Consider the following 18950-nt stretch of genomic DNA (forward strand, 5'->3'; position numbering starts at 1 on the left):
TGGAGAGTGGCTCATGTTGTTCCGTTGTTTAAAAAAGGATCGAAAAGTAATCCGGGAAATTATAGGCCGGTGAGTTTAACGTCAGTAGTAGGTAAGTTATTGGAGGGAGTACTAAGAGACAGAATCTACAAGCATTTGGATAGACAGGGACTTATTAGGGAGAGTCAACATGGCTTTGTGCGTGGTAGGTCACGTTTGACCAATCTGTTGGAGTTTTTCGAGGAGGTTACCAGGAAAGTGGATGAAGGGAAGGCAGTGGATATTGTCTACATGGACTTCAGTAAGGCCTTTGACAAGGTCCCGCATGGGAGGTTAGTTAGGAAAATTCAGTCGCTAGGTATATATGGAGAGGTGGTAAATTGGATTAGACATTGGCTCGATGGAAGAAGCCAGAGAGTGGTGGTAGGGAATTGCTTCTCTGAGTGGAGCCCTGTGACTAGTGGTGTGCCACAGGGATCAGTGCTGGGTCCATTGTTATTTGTCATCTATATCAATGATCTGGATGATAATGTGGTAAATTGGATCAGCAAGTTTGCTGATGATACAAAGATTGGAGGTGTAGTGGACAGTGAGGAAGGTTTTCAGAGCCTGCAGAGGGACTTGGACCAGCTGGAAAAATGGGCTGAAAAATGGCAGATGGAGTTTAATACTGACAAGTGTGAGGTATTGCACGTTGGAAGGACAAACCAACGTAGAACATACAGGGTTAATGGTAAGGCACTGAGGAGTGCAGTGGAACAGAAGGATCTGGGAATACAGATACAAAATTCCCTAAAAGTGGCGTCACAGGTAGGTACGGTCGTAAAGAGAGCTTTTGGTACATTGGCCTTTATTAATCGAAGTATTGAGTATAAGAGCTGGAATGTTATGATGAGGTTGTATAAGGCATTGGTGAGGCCGAATCTGGAGTATTGTGTTCAGTTCTGGTCACCAAATTACAGGAAGGATATAAATAAGGTTGAAAGAGTGCAGAGAAGGTTTACAAGGATGTTGCCGGGACTTGAGAAACTCAGTTACAGAGAAAGGTTGAATAGGTTAGGACTTTATTCCCTGGAGCATAGAAGAATGAGGGGAGATTTGATAGAGGTATATAAAATTATGATGGGTATAGCTAGAGTGAATGCAAGCAGGCTTTTTCCACTGAGGCAAGGGGAGAAAAAAACCAGAGGACATGGGTTAAGGGTGAGGGGGGAATAGTTTAAATGGAACATTAGGGGGGGGGGGCTTCTTCACACAGAGAGTGGTGGGAGTATGGAATGAGCTGCCAGATGAGGTGGTAAATGCGGGTTCTTTTTTAACATTTAAGAATAAATAGGACAGATACATGGATGGGAGGTGTATGGAGGGATATGGTCCGTGTGCAGGTCAGTGGGACTAGGCAGAAAATGGTTCGGCACAGCCAAGAAGGGCCAAAAAGCCTGTTTCTGTGCTGTAGTTTCTATGGTTCTATAATATGATTGAATTTGTACTGTAATTTGAGAGGAGAAAGCATAAGTCAGGTGTATCAGTATCACAATGGAATAAAGAGAATTACAGAGGCATGAGAGATGGGCTTGTCTAAGAGAATTGGAGGAGGATACTGGCGGGGATGATGCCATAGCAGAGGTGACTGAGGTTCCTGAGAATAGTTCACAAGGCGCAGGATAGATATGTGGCAGGATTGGGCAACCGTGGCTGACAAGGGAAATTAAGGACTGCATAAAAGCCAAGTAAAGGGCATATAATGTAGCAAAAGTGAGTGGGAAGATTTAAAGTCCAACAAAAGACAACTAAAAAGCCATAAGAAGGGAAAAGATGAATTGTGAGGGCAAACTAGTCAATAATATAAAGCAGGATACCAAAAGTTTTTTCAGTTATATAAATAGTAAAAAGCGAGGTGAGAGTTGATATTGAACCACTGGAAAATGATGCTGGTGAGGTAGTAATGGCGGACAAGGTAATGGCAGATGAACTTAATTGGTGCTTTGCGTCTGCCTTCACTGTAGAAGACACTAGCAGTGTGCCAGAGGTCCGGGAGTGTCAGGGAGCAGGAGTGAGTGCCATTGCTATCACAAGGGAAAAAGTGTGAGGCATGCTCAAATGCCTTAAGGTGGATAAGACTCCTGGACCAGATGGACTACATCCCAGAGTCCTCAAAGAAGTTACTGAAGAGATAATAGATGCATTGGTCATGATGTTTCAAGAATCACTTGATTCTGGCCTGATCCCAGAGGACTGGAAAACTGCAAGTGTCACTCGGCTCTTTAAGAAGGGAGGAAGGCAAAAGAAAGGACATTATAGGCCAGTTAGTCTAACTTCAGTGGTTGGGAAAGTGTTGGAGTCTATTATTAAAGATAAGGTTTCGGGGTACTTGGAAACTGATGATAAAATTAGTCAAAGTCAGTATGGTTTCTGTAAAGGGAAATCTTGCCTGGCAAATCTATTCTTTGAGGAAGTAACAAGCAGGGTGGACAAAAGAGAGGCAGTGGATGTCATTTACTTAGATTTTCAGAAAGCATTTGATAAGGTGCCACACATGAGGCTGCTTAACAAGATAAAATGACATGGCATTACAGTACAGATACTGGCATGGATAGAGGAATGGCTGACAGGCAGGAGGCAGTGAGTGGGATTAAAAGGGGCCTTTTCTGGTTGGCTGCCAGTGACTAGTGGTGTTCCTCAGGGGTCAGTATTTTCCACTACTTTCCACATTGTTTATCAACGATGTAGATAGTGGATTTGATGGCTTTGTGGCAAAATTTGTGGATGATACGAAGATAGGTGGAGGGGTAGGTAGTGCTGAGGAAGCAATGTGATTACAGAATGACTTAGACAAATTGGAAGAATAGGCAGAAAAGTGGCAGATGAGCAGTGGTCCCCAGCCACCGGGCTGCAAGGATGTGCTACTGGGCCATGAAGAAACGATATGATTTGGCCATATGAAACAATATGAGTTAGCTGCACCTTTCCTCATTCTCTGTCACGCACTGTTGAAATTGAACACCCCCCCCCCCCCCCCCGTCAGCTGGTCTGCAAGAATATTGTCAATATTAAACTGGTCCACAGTGTAGAAAAGGTTGGGGACCCCTGGAATACAGTGTTGGGGAAATGTATGGTAATGCATTTTGGTAAAAGGAACAAAAATGCGGACTGTTAACAATATAGAGAGAAAATTCAGAGGTGTAGAGGCACTTAGGCATCCTCATGCAAGACTCCCTGAAAGCTGAATCTGTGGAATAAAAAGCAAATTTATTTCAAGGGGAATAGAATATAAAAGCAAGGAGATAATGCTGAGCCTTTATAAGACACTACTCAGGCCGCACTTGGAGTACTGTCAACAATTTTGGGCCCCACATCTCAGAAAGGATGTGTTGTCATTGGAGGGACTCCAGGAGGTTCACGAGGATGATTCCAGGAATGAAAGGGTTAACATATGAGGAGAGTTTGGCAGCTTTGGGCCTGTACTCACTGGAATTTAGAAAAATGCAGAGGGATCTCATTGAAACCTACCGAATGTTGAAAGGACAAGATGGGTGGATGTGGAGAGGATGTTTCCTACGGTGGGGATATCCAGAACTACAGGGCCACAGCCTCAAAATTGAGGGGTGACATTTTAGAATGGAGGTAAAGAGGATTTCTTTTAGCCAGAGAGTAGTGAATCTGTGGAATGCTCTGCCACAGACTGCGATGGGAGACCAAGTCCATGGGTATATTTAAAGTGAAAGTTGATCGCTTCCTGATCGGTCAAGGCATCAAAGGATATAGAAGCATAGAAAACCTACAGCACAATACAGACCCTTCGACACTACAATGCTGTACTGAATATGTACTTACTTTAGAAATTACCTGGGGTTACCCATAGCCCTCTACTTTTCTAAGCTCCATGTACCTATCCAGGAGTCTCTTAAAAGACCCTATTGTATCCGCCTCCACCACCGTCGCCGGCAGTGCATTCCACGCACCCACCAGTCTCTGTGTAAAAAAAATTTTCCCCTGACATCTCCTCTGTATCTACTTCCAAGCACCTTAAAACTATGCCCTCTCATGCTAGTCATTCCAGCCCTGGGAAAAAGCCTCTGACTATCCACATGATCAATGCCTCTCATCATCTTATAAATTTCTAACAGCCTCTCATCCTCTGCTGCTCCAAGGAGAAAAGGACGAGTTTACTCAACCTATTCTCTAACACATGCTCCACAATCCAGGCAACAGTCTGCTCTGCACCCTTTCTATGGCATCCACATTCTTCTTGTATTGAGGCGACCAGAACTGAGCACAGTACTCCAAGTGGGGTCTGACCAGGGCCCTATATAGCTGCAACATTAGCATATGGCGAGAAGGCAGGTGTATGGGGTTGAGTGGGATCTATGATGAGCCATGATGAAATGGCGGAGCAGACTCGATGAGCTGAATGGTCTCATTCTGCTCCTGTGCCTTACGCTCTTCTGGAGCCTGATTGTTTATTTAATTATTGAGCTGCTGCACAGAATAGGCCCTTCGAGCCATGCTACCCAGCATCCCAGATTTAATCCGAGGCTAATCACAGGGCAGTTTACAATGACCAATTAACCATCCAACCCATACGTCTTTGGACTGTGGGAGGAAACCGGAGCACCTGGACGAAACCCATTCGGTCACAGGGAGAATGACAAGCTCCTTACAGGCAGCGAGGCAGCTGGTACTGTAAAGCATTGTGCTAACCACGGCCCTGCTGTGTCTCCCCAGTGGTTGAGGGGCCATAACTGTTCTTGTATTTGATGTATGGGACCTGAGGCTCCTGTACCTCCTCCCTGATGGTAGCAGTGAGAAGGAAGCATGTCCGCCTGTAGCCACTGCCATCTTCTCAGTGTTTGTTATTAATTGGCAGTAACTTTATACTGTATATAGATATATATAGATATAGATATATAAAGATTTTCTCATTGTGCTTATAGTAATTTTTTAAATTGCTTGCATCTTGTTGGGCTGCAGTTGGATGAGTTCGATCTCTTTTATTGTTACAGAACAAGTTTGCACTCTTTGATTAATAAAGTGAAAGACGAAAATGGTGGCACTCTCTCAAATCTGTCTGTTGACGAACTGGTGAGACAAGTCTCCTATCATGTTCACCAGGGTACCCATCCAGACACGGTAAGCCGCACTGCACATAATATAATTTTAATGACATAGTAGAATTATCTAACATTTTCAAACTGTTGTTTATTTTCTGGTTTAGATGCTGCTTCCTTTTCCCTTTGAATTATTTGATCGCTTAATCACTTTTGTCTGTGACTTCTAAATCTTATCTGCAATTAATGTACAAATACAGCCGCATTTCGGAGTGAACAATGAGCCAACAAGCACTAACCCACTATTTTTGATTTCTTTTTGTACTACTAATTTAATTTTTAATTATATATTATCATATCTTCTCCACTGCAGCAGAACATTAGTTTCCCTCACTTTGAGCAGGAAGTCTATTTAAAGCCTTTGAGTAGAACAGCATGTTGGTTGGATCCCTGCTAAATATATGTACAGGTCAGATCCACCCGTTTGTGATAGCTACAGAACACCAGTGTGACACTCTACTCAAACGTTTCTCAAGTTTCACCATTGATGTCATATTGTAGAATAAAAGTCCAGGCATCGCTCAGTAATACAAAAGTTTCTGAGTTGAACTTTATAGAAGTGGGCAGTTTCCTGACGATGAATTCTGCGGCTCTCAGATTGCATGTAGAGATTTTTCAGGTTTATATGCCTACATATTCAATGTAAGTTTCTAAACAGAAAGGTGAGAGGAACAGCCAACTATTTAATAGATGAAAGTATAAATATATTGCTGATACTGTAATTGCTCTGAGCAATCAACCTGAAAGGTTTAATTCTAGAAGCCTAATTATTTTGAAGCATTTTTTCTGGTGAAAGCCTCCAATCAGGGTAGCACCAGTGATAACGACCAGTCGCAATTCAATTCCCATCACTGCTTTTGAGGAGTTTGTATGTTCTTCCCCATGCCGTGTAGGTTTCCTCTGGCTTCTCCAGTTTGCTCCCACATTCCAAAAGAACTACGGTTAGGGTTAGTGAGTTGTGGGCATGTGGTGTTGGCCCTGGAAACGTCGTGTCACCTGGTAGGCAGCCCCCAGCAACTATCCCCAAGCTATGCCAGTCCTTGATGCAAAAGGCACATTTCGCTGTACATGTGACACATAAAGATTCACCTTCATCCCTAGTCTTCTTTATCAATCCAGGCGTTGTGTAGTAATTCAATAGTTTAGAGTTGAATATTATAGGTCGGCTTTCTCCTGGTAAGGAATTCTGCAGCTGTCATGGTGAATTTAGAGATTTTTCGGGCTCTTATTCCTATATTTTCAATGTTGTTAGTTTCTGAACAGCATACAGAGAGAGAGGAATAACCTACTGTTTAATAGATAAAAGTACAGTGCTTATAAAAAGTATTCACCACTCTTCACCCTCCCCTGGAAGTTTTCATGTTTTATTGTTTGACAACATTGAATCACAGTTAATTTAATTTGGCTTTTTCATGTCAACATGAAAACAGATCTCTACAATGTGATCTAAATGAATTACAAATATAAAACACAAAATAATTCATTGCTTAAATATTCATCCCCTTTAATATGACACACCAAATCATCACCTTGGTTTAAGAAGTCATATAATTAGTTAAAGGGAGCTACCATTAGTCACTCCCTACACAACTCCCTTGTCCATTTGTCACTCCCCACAGATTTCCCTCCCCCCACTTAGCCTTGCAAGTGGAACAAGTGGTACACCTGCCCCTACACCTCCTCCCTCACTACTATCTAGGGCCCCAAACAGTCCTTTCAGGTGAGGCAACACTTCACTTGTGAGTCTGTTGGGATCATATACTGTGTCTGGTGCTCCTGGTGTGGCGTCCTGTATATCGGTGAGACCCAACATAGATTGGGAGACCATTTCTCTGAACATCTGAGCTCAGTCTGCCAGAAGAAACGGGATCTTCCAGTGGCCCCCCCATTTTAATTCCACTTCCCATCCCCATTCCGATATGTCATTCCCCTACTGTCACGATGAGGCCACACTCAGGTTGGGTGAACAATATCTTATATTCTGTCTGGGTAGCCTCCAACCTGATGGCATGAACATTGATTTCTCAAACTTCTGGTAATGGCCCCTCCCCCACCTCTCTCACCATTGCCCATCCCCTTTTCCCTCTCTCGTCTTATCTCCTTACCTGCCCATCTGCCCATCACCTCCCTCTGGTGCTCCTCCCTCCTTTTCTTTCTTCCATGGCCTTCTGTTCTCTCCTATCAGACTCCCCCTTCTCCAGCCCTGTATCTCTTTCACCAATCAACTTCCCAACTGTTACTTCATCCCTCCCCTCCCAGTTTCACCTATCACCTTTTAAATCTAATCTTTTTTTTCTCTAGTCCTGCCGAAGGGTCTTGACCCGAAACGTTGACTGTACTTCTTTCCACAGATGCTGCCTGACTTGCTGATTTCCTCTAGAATTTTGTGTGTGTTGCTTGGATTTCCAACATCTGCAGATTTTCTCTTGTTTGTAGTTAAATGGAGGTCTGTTTTTGGAGACTTATGTGCAGTCAAGGTGTTTCAATTGATTGTAGTAAAAATACACCTGTATCTGGAAGGTCCAACTGCTGGTGAGTCAGTATCCTGGTAAACAGTACACCAGGAAGACAAAGAACCCTCCAGAAAACTCCACGGTAAAAGTTATTGAAAAGCGCATGTCAGGAGATGAATACATTTCATTTTTAAATCATTTTATTAATTATTATTGAAAATCAATGATAAAAAAACATTAAAATAATCAAGTCAATATATCAATATGTATAATAAGAGTCAAACTATTAACCAAGCTAAACAGTATATCAATAATAATAATTAAAAAAACAAAATGTTAAAGCTATTTTTTTTGGAAAAAAGAAAGAAGGAAAAAAGAACCGCACTAACTAAGACAAAAAAAACCCAGCTAACAAAAAAAACGACAAAAAGAAACCCATTTGGAGCACAAACCTGGAGCTATCCGCCATACAAGCTTCCATAAAAAAAAGGCATCAATCCGCCAACCAAATCCATTTACCTAAGAATCAGAAGGGGACCATCTTAATTAACTCAAATCAAATGATAGTAGCAGGCAAAAGAGCCCCACCTTTTCTCAACGTCAAATCGAAGATCAAAAGTTGGACTTTTGATGTTTTCCAAACTAAGGCATAACATCACCTGAGAGAACCATTGTGTCAAAATGGGAGCAGAAGCATCTTTGCATTTTAAGAAAATAGCCCTTCTAGCCAATAATGTAACAAATGCAATTACATGTTGGTCTGATATAGAAATACCATGAATATATTGAGGAATTATACCAAACAAAACTCTCAATTTATTAGGTTGTAAATTACTTTTTAAAGCTTTAGAAGTTGTAGAAAAAATAGATTTCCAAAACTGTTTCAATACAGAACACGATCAAAACATATGTGTCAATGTAGCTATCTCAGTTTTACATCTAACACACTGACTATTAACATTAGGAAATATTTTAGACAGTCTCTCCTTTGTCAAATAATAATGATGCACAATTTTAAATTGAATTAAAGAATGATTGGCGCAAATCAAAGAAGAATTAACCAACTTCAAAATTCGCAACCATCCTCTGTTATCAAGGTCATGTTAAGCTCTCTTTCCCAATCTTGTTTAATCTTAAATAGAGGATAATTATCCTGTTGTAATAGTAAATTATAAATTTTCCCAATAAACCCTTTCACTAAAGGGTTCATTTTTAAAATAATGTCTAACAGGTCAGAATCTTGTATGTATGGAAAATTACTTAAATTTTCTTGTAAAAAATGTCTGACCTGAAGATGTTGCAAAAAGTGTGAGTATGAAAGAGAGTATTTAGTTACTAATTTCTCAATCAGCATTCTTGAAACAAATCCATAAAGGAATAAATTCCTTTATTCCTCCAAAGAGAAAAGGTAGGATCACTAAGTGTAGGTTTAAATAAATAGTTTCGATAAATTAAACTAAGAAGGTTAATTTTTTTAAGATTAAAAAACTTACGAAACCAGTACCAAATTCGTAATGACTGCTTAATCGTAGGATTTATATTTAAAATAGAAATTTTGGCTAGTTGTACAGGTAAAGAAGCTCCTAATAGCAAAGTAATAATTAAGTAAAATTGTTTCACAGCTTTCAATTCCAGATCAACCCATGGTGGTCGTTCATTTTTATCGGTCCAATATAACCAAGAACACGCATAGCATATATTAACCGCCCAATAATACATTCTTAAATTAGGCAAAACAAGACCTCCATCCTTTTTTAATTTTTGTAAATGACATTTTCCTTGGTCTTTTATTATTCCAAACAAAAGATGAAATAATGGAATCAACCTGATCAAAAAACTTCTTAGTTAAAAAAATAGGAATATTTTGAAATACATATAAAAATTTTGGTAAGATCATCATTTTAACTGCATGAATTCCACCAACTAATGAAAGTGTAAGAGGATTCCATCTAGAAAATAATTGCTTCGTAAAATCCACTAAGGGAACTAAATTAGCTCTATAAAGGTCTCCATAATTTTTAGTGATGATAATACCTAAATATTTAAAAGAATCTGTAACCTTAAAAGGAATTTCATCATATATAAAAGCAGAATCATTTAAAGGAAATAATTCACTTTTATGCAGGTTTAATTTATATCCTGAAAACTTTCCAAATTCACTTAATAATTTCAATAAACTAGGAATAGATTCTTCAGGATTCGAAATACAAACTAAGAGATCATCAGCATAAAGGGAAATCTTTTGAATAAACCCATTTATGGAAATTTCTTGAGTATCCTTAGCTTCATGAAGTGCAATAGCCAAAGGTTCCAGCATCAAATTAAATAACAAAGGACTTAACGGACATCCTTGTCTCGTACCCCGTGAAAGTCGAAAAAAGGGGGATCTACAATTATTAGTAATCACAGTGGCAATAGGGCTTTTATATATCATTCTAATCCACTTATTAAAATTAGTACCAAAGCTAAATTTCTCTAAAACGTTAAATAAATATTTCCATTCAACTCTATCAAATGCCTTTTCAGCATCAAGAGAAACAACACATTGGGGAGTTTTCGAGGGGGATGAGTTATATAGCATTTAACAGTCTCCGAGTGTTAGAAAAAGAATAACGGCCTCTTATAAAACCTGTTTGGTCCTGAGAAATAATTTTAGCTAGTATATTCTCCAACCGATTAGCCATTATTTTTGAAAGAATTTTGGCATCTACATTTAATAATGAGATAGGTCTATATGAAGCACAATCCGTAGGGTCTTTGTCTTTCTTAAGAATTAAAGAAGTAGAAGCTTCATAAAATGTAGAAGGTAACTGTCCTAACAAAAAAGAATCTTTAAGCAAATTTTCAAATTTTTTATAAAATCCTACAGAAAAACCATCTAGTCCAGGAGCTTAAAAATGCAAACAACAGGAATTCTGCAGATGCTGGAAATTCAAGCAACACACATGACGAAGGGTCTCGGCCTGAAACGTCGACTGCACCTCTTCCTAGAGATGCTGCCTGGCCTGCTGCGTTCACCAGCAACTTTTATGTGTGTTGCTAGTCCAGGAGCTTTACCAGATTACATTGAAAAAATAGCTTTCTGAATTTCTCTTTCAGTAAAAGGAGTATCAAGAATTTGTTGATCTTCAACAAATATTCCAGGAAAATCAATCTTTTGTAAAAAGGCATTCATTTTAAGAGGATCAGCTGGAAACTTGAGATGTATAGAGTTCACTATAATAGTCTTGAAAAATTTTATTAATATCTTCATAGTTACAAGCTAAACTATCATCTCCCTTATGAATTTTTAAAATTTGAATTTTAGCTCTAACTGCTTTTAGTTGGGATGCTAGTAGCTTATTACTTTTATCTCCAAACACATAAAATTATCACCCCACAACCATTAGGAAGGAGGTACAGGAGCCTCAGGACCCACACCACCAGGTTCAGGAACAGTTATTACCCCTCAACCACCAGGAAGGAGTTACAGGAGACTCAGGACCCAGACCATCAGGTTCAGGAACTGTTATTACCCCTCAGCTATCACGAAGCAGGTACAGGAGCCTCAGGACCCACACCAGCAGGTTCAGGAACAGTTATTACCCCTCAGCCATCAGGAAGGAGGTACAGGAGCCTCAGGTCCCACACCACCAGGTTCAGGACCAGTTATCACCCCTCAACCATCAGGAAGGATGTACAGGACTGACACCATCAGGTTCAGGAACCATTATTACTCCTCAGCCATCAGGAAGGAGGTACAGGAGCCTCAGGACCTGCACCACCAGGTTCAGGAACAGTTATTACCCTACAACCATCAGGAAGAATTTACAGGAACCTCAGGACCAACACAACCAGGTTCAGGCACAGTTATTGCCCCTCAACCATCAGGAAGGAAGTTTAGGAGCCTAGGGATCCAGACCACCAGATTCAGGAACAGTTATCACCCCTCAACCATCAGGAAGGATGTACAGGACTCACACCATCAGGTTCAGGAACCGTTATTACCCCTCAGCCATTAGGAAGAAGGTACAGGAGCCTCAGGACCCACACCACCAGGTTCAGGAACAGTTATTACCCCTCAACCGTCAGGAAGGAGGTGCAGGACCCACACTACTAGGTTCAGGAACAGTTATTACACCTCAACCATCAGGAAGGAGGTACAGGAGCCTTAGGACCCACACCAGCAAGTTCAGGAACAGTTATTACCCCACAACCATCAGGAATGTGGTACAGAAGCCTCAGGACCCACACAACCAAGTTCAGGAACAGTTATTACCCTTCAGCCATCTGGAATGAAGTACAGGAGCCTGACGACCCACACAACCACATTCAGGAACAGTTATTACCCCACAACCATCAGGAGGGAGGTACAGGAGACTCAGGACCTTCACCACAAGCTTCAGGTACAGTTATTACCCCTCAGCCATCATAAAGGAGGTACTGGACTCACAGTAGGTTCATGAATAGTTATTACCCCTCAACTATCAGGAATCAGGTACAGGAGCTTCAAGACCCATACTACCAAGTTCAGGAACAGTTATTACCTCTCAACCATCAAGAAGGAGGCACAGGAGCCTCAGGACCCACACCACTTGGTTCAGGCAACACTCACAACACGCTGGAGGAACTCAGCAGGTCGGGCAGTATCCGTGGAAAAGATCGGTTGATGTTTCGGGTCGGAACCCTTCGTCAGGACTGTAGGGGGAAGGGGCAGAAGCCCTATAAAGAAGGTGGGGGGAGGATGGGAAGGAGAAGGCTAGTAGGTTCCAGGTGAAAAACCAGTAAGGGGAAAGATAAAGGGGTGGGGGAAGGGAAGCAGGGAGGTGATAGGCAGGAAAGCTGAAGAAAGAATAGGGGTAAACACAATGGGTAGTTGGGGGAGGGGGCAGAGTGAAATAGGGATAGGGGAAGGGAGGGGGAGGGAATTACCGGAAGTTGGAGAATTCTATGTTCATACGAAGGGGCTGGAGACTACCTAGATGGTATATGAGGTGTTGCTCCTCCAACTTGAGTTTAGCCTCATTATGGCAGTAAAGGAGGCCATGTATGGACATATCTGAATGGGAGTGGGAAGCAGAGTTGAAGTGGGTGGCTACTGGGAGATCCTGTCTGTTTTGGCGGATGGAGTGGAGGTGCACGACGAAGCGGTCCCCCAATCTGCGTTGGGTTTCACCGATGTAGAGGAGGCCGCACCGGATGCAATAGGTGACCCCAACAGACTCACAAGTGAAATGTTGCCTCACCTGGAAGTACTGTTTGGGGCCCTGAATGGTGGCAAGAGAGGAGGTGTTGGGACAGGTGTAGCACTTGCGCTTACAGGGATAAGTGCCGGGTGGGAGATCCGTGGGGAGGGACGGGTGGACCAGGGAGTCGCGGAGGGAACAATCCCTGCGGAAAGCGGAGAGGGGTGGAGGGGGAAAGATGTGCTTAGTGGTGGGGTCCTGTTGAAGGTGGCGGAAGTTGCGGAGGATAATATGCTGGATCCGGAGGCTAGTGGGGTGGTAGGTGAGGACAATGGGAACTCTGTCCCTGTTGTGGTGGCCGCATATACCGTCTAGGTAGTCTCCAGCCCCTTGGTATGAACATAGAATTCTCCAACTTCCGGTAATTCCCTCCCCCTTCCCTCCCCTATCCCTATTTCACTCTGCCCCCTCCCCCAGCTGCCTACCACCTCCCTCTTGGTTCCACCTCCCATTGTGTTTTCCCCTATTCCTTCTTCACCTTTCCTGCCTATCACCTCCCTGCCTCCCTTCCCCCGCCCCTTTATCTTTCCCCTTACTGGTTTTTCACCTGGAACCTACCAGCCTTCTCCTTTCCACCCTCCCCCCACCTTCTTTATAGGGCCTCTGTCCCTTCCCCCTACAGTCCTGACGAAGGGTTCCAGCCCGAAACATTGACTGATCTTTTCCACGGATGCTGCCCGACCTGCATGTTGTGAGTGTTGCTTTGACCCCAGCATCTGCAGATTATTTTGTGTCTACCACTAGGTTCAGGAACAGTTATTACCCCTCAACCATCAAGAAGGAGGTAGAGGAGCCTTGGGACTCACACCACCAGGTTCAGGAACAGTTATTACCCCTCAACCATCAGGAAGGAGGTACAGGAGCCTCAGGGCCCACACCACCAGGTTCAGGAACAGTTATTACCCCTCAACCATAAGGAAGGAGGTACAGGAGCCTCAGGGCCCACAACATAAGGTTCAGAATCAGTTATTACACCTCAACCATCAGGAAGGAGGTACAGGTGTCTCAGGACCTACACCACCAGGTTCAGGAACAGTTACTACCCTGCAACCATCAGGAAGGAGGTACAGGAGGCTCAGGACCTACACCATCAGGTTCAGGAACAGTTATTACCCCTCAGCCATCAGGAAGGAGGTACAGGAGGCTCAGGACCCACACCATCAGGTTCAGGAACAGTTATTACCCCTCAGCCATCAGGAAGGAGGGACAGGAGCCTCAGGACCCACACTGCCAAGTTCAGGAACAGTTATTACCGCTCAACCATCAGGAATGAGGTACAGGAGCCTCAGGACATACACCACCAGGTTCAGGAACAGCTATTACCCCTCAATCATCAGGAAGGAAGTTTAGGAGCTTCAGGACCCGGACCACCAGGTTCAGGAACAGCTATTACCCCGCAACCACCAGGGTGAAGGTACAGGAGCCTCAGGGCCCACACCACCTGGTTCAGGAACATTTATTGCCCCTCAACCATCATGAAGAAGGTACAGGAGCCTCTGCACCCACACCACCAGGTTCAGTAACAGTTATTACCCATCAGCAATCAGGAATGAGGTTCAGGAACCTCATGATCCATACCACCAAGTTCAGGAACAGTTATTACTCCTCAACCATCAGGAATGAGGTACAGGAGCCTCGGGACATACACCACCAGGTTCTCTAACAGTTATTACCCCACAACCATTAGGAAGGACGTTTAGAAGCCTCAGGACCCAAACCACCAGATACTGGAACCGTTGTTACACCTCACCCATCAGGAAGGAGGTGCAGGAGGTTTGGGACCCACACCACCAGGTTCAGGAACAGTTATTACCCCACAACCATCAGGAAGTGGGTGCAGGAGCCTCAGGACCCACACCACCAGCTTCAGGTACAGTTATTATCCCTCAACCAATAGGACTTGAACCAAAAGGGATAACTTCACTTGACCCAACACACACCTTTTCCCACAACCACTGGACTCACTTTCAATGACTCTTCATCTCCTGCTCTCAATATTTATTTATTTTTCTGCTTCCTTTTTCTACTGTGAATGCCCGCAAGAAAATGAATTTGAAGTTTGTGTATGGTGACATATATGTACTTTGATGATAAATTTACTTCTAATGTTGAAATAGTAACTTGAAATGAAGGAGCTTTAAAATGTAGCTTTGAATCTGTGTTTGCCAACATTGTCTGGCAGTATTGTTGTGGGGTACATTTAAAATTGTAAACAAAATGAACTAACTTTTGCATTTTATCTTTCAGGTATATGCATCTTCAACAGATACTTTATCGTTTGCTCCAATGAGTTACGAAAACCCTTTCTACCCTGGCCATCATACTCTGCATTCTGATCAGTCAGCCATGGCACCCAATGGGTTTTGTGGCCTTGCACCAGTGGGTGCAGATGAGTCATTACCTCTCGGAGATTTGTTGGAGATGGAAGGCTGCTTCGATCACTTGTAGAACCAAGGAAACGAATTCACAACAGTTATACTTTTCTAAGCCTATGTGAACGTAGCTGGCTAACATGCAACGTTTTTCACTTACGTTACCAGTGTAGCTAAACACAACCTATAGAGCTTTTCCCAAAGCAACACACAGAAAATGCTGCAGAAACTCAGCAGATCAGGCAGCATCAGGCAGAAATTAACAGTTGACATTTCAGGCTGAGACCTTTCATCAGGTTCATGAAGGGTCTCAGACAGAAATGTCATTTGTTTACTCATTTACATAGATACTGCCTGACTTGCTGAGTTCCTCAAGCATTTTGTGTGTGTTACTCTGGATTTTCTGCCTTGTACATTGATATTGTTAATTTAGTGTTGATTTGCTGTTACACGTGGTGCTAAGTGCCTTTGAATTGTTAATTAAACTGTTGTCTTCTGTAAATCCCATTATGTTTGTTGTCACTGCAGAAGTATTGATTCCTGGTTCATCCCCAAAGCCTTTGAGGTGTCCCTGCAGTGAACTCCATTCATCAGTGTTTTAAAAATGCTCTTCAATCCAAGAACACCTTTCTGAATGCTTTGGGAATGAATCGGGATTGGATGGAATGGATGAGATTGCTTCCTTGGACAGCCAAGCAACATGGATTCATTTTCCTCTGCTCCACATGTGGAAATACTCAGTAGGTCATGCAGGATCTGTGGGTAAAGAAGCAAGAGTTAAGGTTTCGGATCGAAGCCATTCCTTTAGTACTCACTGACATGGGAGAGTTTTGGCAGGCTGATGGATGGCCTTCAGTTTATTTTGGAACATCATATGTGAAGGCAATATATAGGATTCCGAATATTTATTTCCCAAGCTTAACTTTACAAATTTGTGATCAAATCCATAAATTGTCCACAGTTCTGACATCAGCATCATTCAAGTACAATATGGACAGCAAAGACTGCTGATTTTTCCTTCAATTAAAATGCCACAACCTCAAGATGTTCATTACATAAAAGCAAATAAGAGATCTCCCTTCTTCACATCCCTGTCCATGGTAAGCTGTAAGTTCTCTGGCACATTCAGCCACATTCCTGTGATAAAAGACTTATCGACCCTGATGACACAACTGTTGTAACTGGCTGATGGTGCAAAGCCTCACGGAGTTGGAGTTTGTAATAATGGGTGATTTATTAAACACTGCTCATCACAGAAGACCAATCAAAGCTGATCTACTCGAGCATCAATCTGATATAGTTTTTACTTCCTCAGCTGATAGGATTACCAGTAAAACTATATTTTGATAACAGAGTGGTGGCAATAGGTTGTGATTACAGAATGAAATAATTATTCATAGGTCAAACATCAAATCGGTTAGTGAACAAGCTCGGGGCATTCCGGACTTTGGAATTCAATTCCGCTTATGTTCTGTAAGGAGTCTCTGTTTATTGTCCCCGTGAGGTTTCTCTGGGTTCACCGTTAATCTTCTGTCAGGAGTCTCTGTACATCGTCCCCGTGGGGTTTCTCTGGGTTCACCGTCACTGTTCTGTAAGGAGTCTCTGTTTATCGTCCCCATGGGGTTTCTCTGGGTTCACCATTACTCTTCTGTGAGGAGTCTCTTTACATCGCCCCCGTGGGGTTTCTCTGGGTTCACCATTACTCTTCTGTCAGGAGTCTCTGCACATCGTCCCTGTGGGATTTATGTGAGTCCACTGCTACTGTTTTGTGAGGAACTTTTAAAAAAGGAGAGAGAGAGAGAAACCAGGGAATTATAGACCGGTTAGCCTAACATCGGTGGTGGGGAAAATGCTAGAGTCAGTTATCAAAGATGTGATAACAGTGCATTTGGAAAGCGGTGAAATCATCGGACAAAGCATGGATTTGTGAAAGGAAAATCATGTCTGACGAATCTCATAGAATTTTTTGAGGATGTAACTAGTAGAGTGGATAGGGGAGAACCAGTGGATGTGGTATATTTGGATTTTCAAAAGGGTTTTGATGAGGTCCCACACAGGAGATTAGTGTGCAAACTTAAAGTACATGGTATTGGGGGTAAGGTATTGATGTGGATAGAGAATTGGTTGGCAGACAGGAAGCAAAGAGTGGAAATAAACGGGACCTTTTCAGAATAGCAGGCAGTGACTAGTGGGGTACCCCAAGGCTCAGTGCTGGGACCCCAGTTGTTTACAATATATATTAATGACTTAGGCAGGGGAATTAAATGCAGCATCTCCAAGTTTGTGGATGACACGAAGCTGGGCGGCAGTGTTAGCTGTGAAGAGGATGCAGGGTGACTTGCATAGGTTAGGCGAGTGGGCAAATTTATGGCAGATGCAATTTAATGTGGATAAATGTGAGGTTATCTACTTTGGTGGCAAATGGTATGCTGGCATTCATAGCAAGAGGATTCGAGTACAGGAGCAGGGAGGTACTACTGCAGTTGTACAAGGCCTTGGTGAGACCACAGCTGGAGTATTGTGTGCAGTTTTGGTCCCCTAATCTGAGGAAAGACATTCTTGCCATGGGGGAGTACAAAACAGGTTCACCAGATTGATTCCTAGGATGGCAGGACTTTCATATGAAGAAAGATTGGATTGACTAGGCTTATACTCGCTGGAATTTAGAAGATTGAGGGGGGATCTTATTGAAACGTATAAAATTCTAAAGAGATTGGACAGGCTAGATGCAGAAAGATTGTTCCCGATGTTGGGGAAGTCCAGAACCAGGTGTCACAATTTAAGGATAAAGGGGAAGCCTTTTAGGACCGAGATTAGGAAAAACTTCTTCACACAGAGAGTGGTGAATCTGTGGAATTCTCTGCCACAGGGAACAGTTGAGGCCAGTTCATTGGCTGTATTTAAGAGGGAGTTAGATATGGCCCTTGTGGCTAAAGGGATCAGGGGGTATGGAGAGAAGGCAGGTACAGGGTTCTGAGTTGGATGACCAGCCATGATCATACTGAATGGCGGTGCAGGCTCGATGGACCGAATGGCCTACTCCACCTATTTTCTATGTTTCTATGAATCTCTGTACATTGTCCCCGTGGGGTTTCTCTGGGTCCACCGCAACTTCTGTAAGGCGTCTCTGTACATCGTCCCCGTGGGGTTTCTTGGGGTACCCCGTGACTGTTCTGTGAGAAGTCCCTGTACATCATCCCCGTGGGGTTTCTCTGGGTACACCGCTACTGTTCTGTAAGGAGTCTCTGTGCCTCGGTCCGGTGGGATTTCTGTGGGTCTACCGCTACTGTTTTGTGATATATCTCTGCACATCTTCTCCGTGGGGTTTCTCTGGCTCCACCGCAACTTCTGTCAGGCGTCTCTGTACATCGTCCCTGTGGGACTTCTGTGAGTCCACCGTTGCTGTTTTGTGAGAGATCTCTGCACATCGTCCCCGTGAGGTTTTTCTGGGTCCACTGCTACTGTTCCGTGAGGAGTCTCTGTACATCATCCCCGTGGGATTTCAGTGGGTTCACCGCTACTGTTTTGTAAGATATCTCTGCACATCGTCCCCGTGGGATTTATGTGGATCCATCGGTTTCCAAGCACTGTCCAAAACCAACCGGCTGGATGAATTGGTCATTATAAATGGGTGAGTTGGATTTGTTGCGTGTTGCCGGTGCAGTGTTGCTCGAAGGACCGAGTCTGCACAGTGTCGCTAAATAAAAACTGAATGCTGTTTTTCCTTGCTGGCAATTCCCTGTTTGGTTAACTCTGAACTGCTGTGCCCCGTGCTGTAGTGAACGCTTTTCATCTGTTCCTGCTGGCTTTTCC

The 18950-nt window shown here is 43.1% G+C and overlaps 1 protein-coding gene across 2 annotated transcripts in view; it reads left to right on the forward strand.

The window, feature by feature from the left end:
• Nucleotides 1-16343, forward strand: part of LOC140185149 (uncharacterized) — a 252545-nt gene extending 236202 nt beyond the window's left edge. For both annotated transcript variants that reach the window (XM_072238527.1, XM_072238528.1), the window contains 2 exons: nt 4983-5109; nt 15013-16343. In XM_072238527.1, coding sequence (XP_072094628.1) covers nt 4983-5109; nt 15013-15213 — 328 coding nt within the window. In that variant the 3' untranslated portion in view covers nt 15214-16343. The remainder of the gene's footprint in view (nt 1-4982; nt 5110-15012) is intronic.
• Nucleotides 16344-18950: the final 2607 nt, after the last annotated feature.

Source organism: Mobula birostris, chromosome 20, assembly GCF_030028105.1.
Source record: "Mobula birostris isolate sMobBir1 chromosome 20, sMobBir1.hap1, whole genome shotgun sequence".
In the NCBI taxonomy this organism is placed as follows: Eukaryota; Metazoa; Chordata; class Chondrichthyes; order Myliobatiformes; family Myliobatidae; genus Mobula; species Mobula birostris.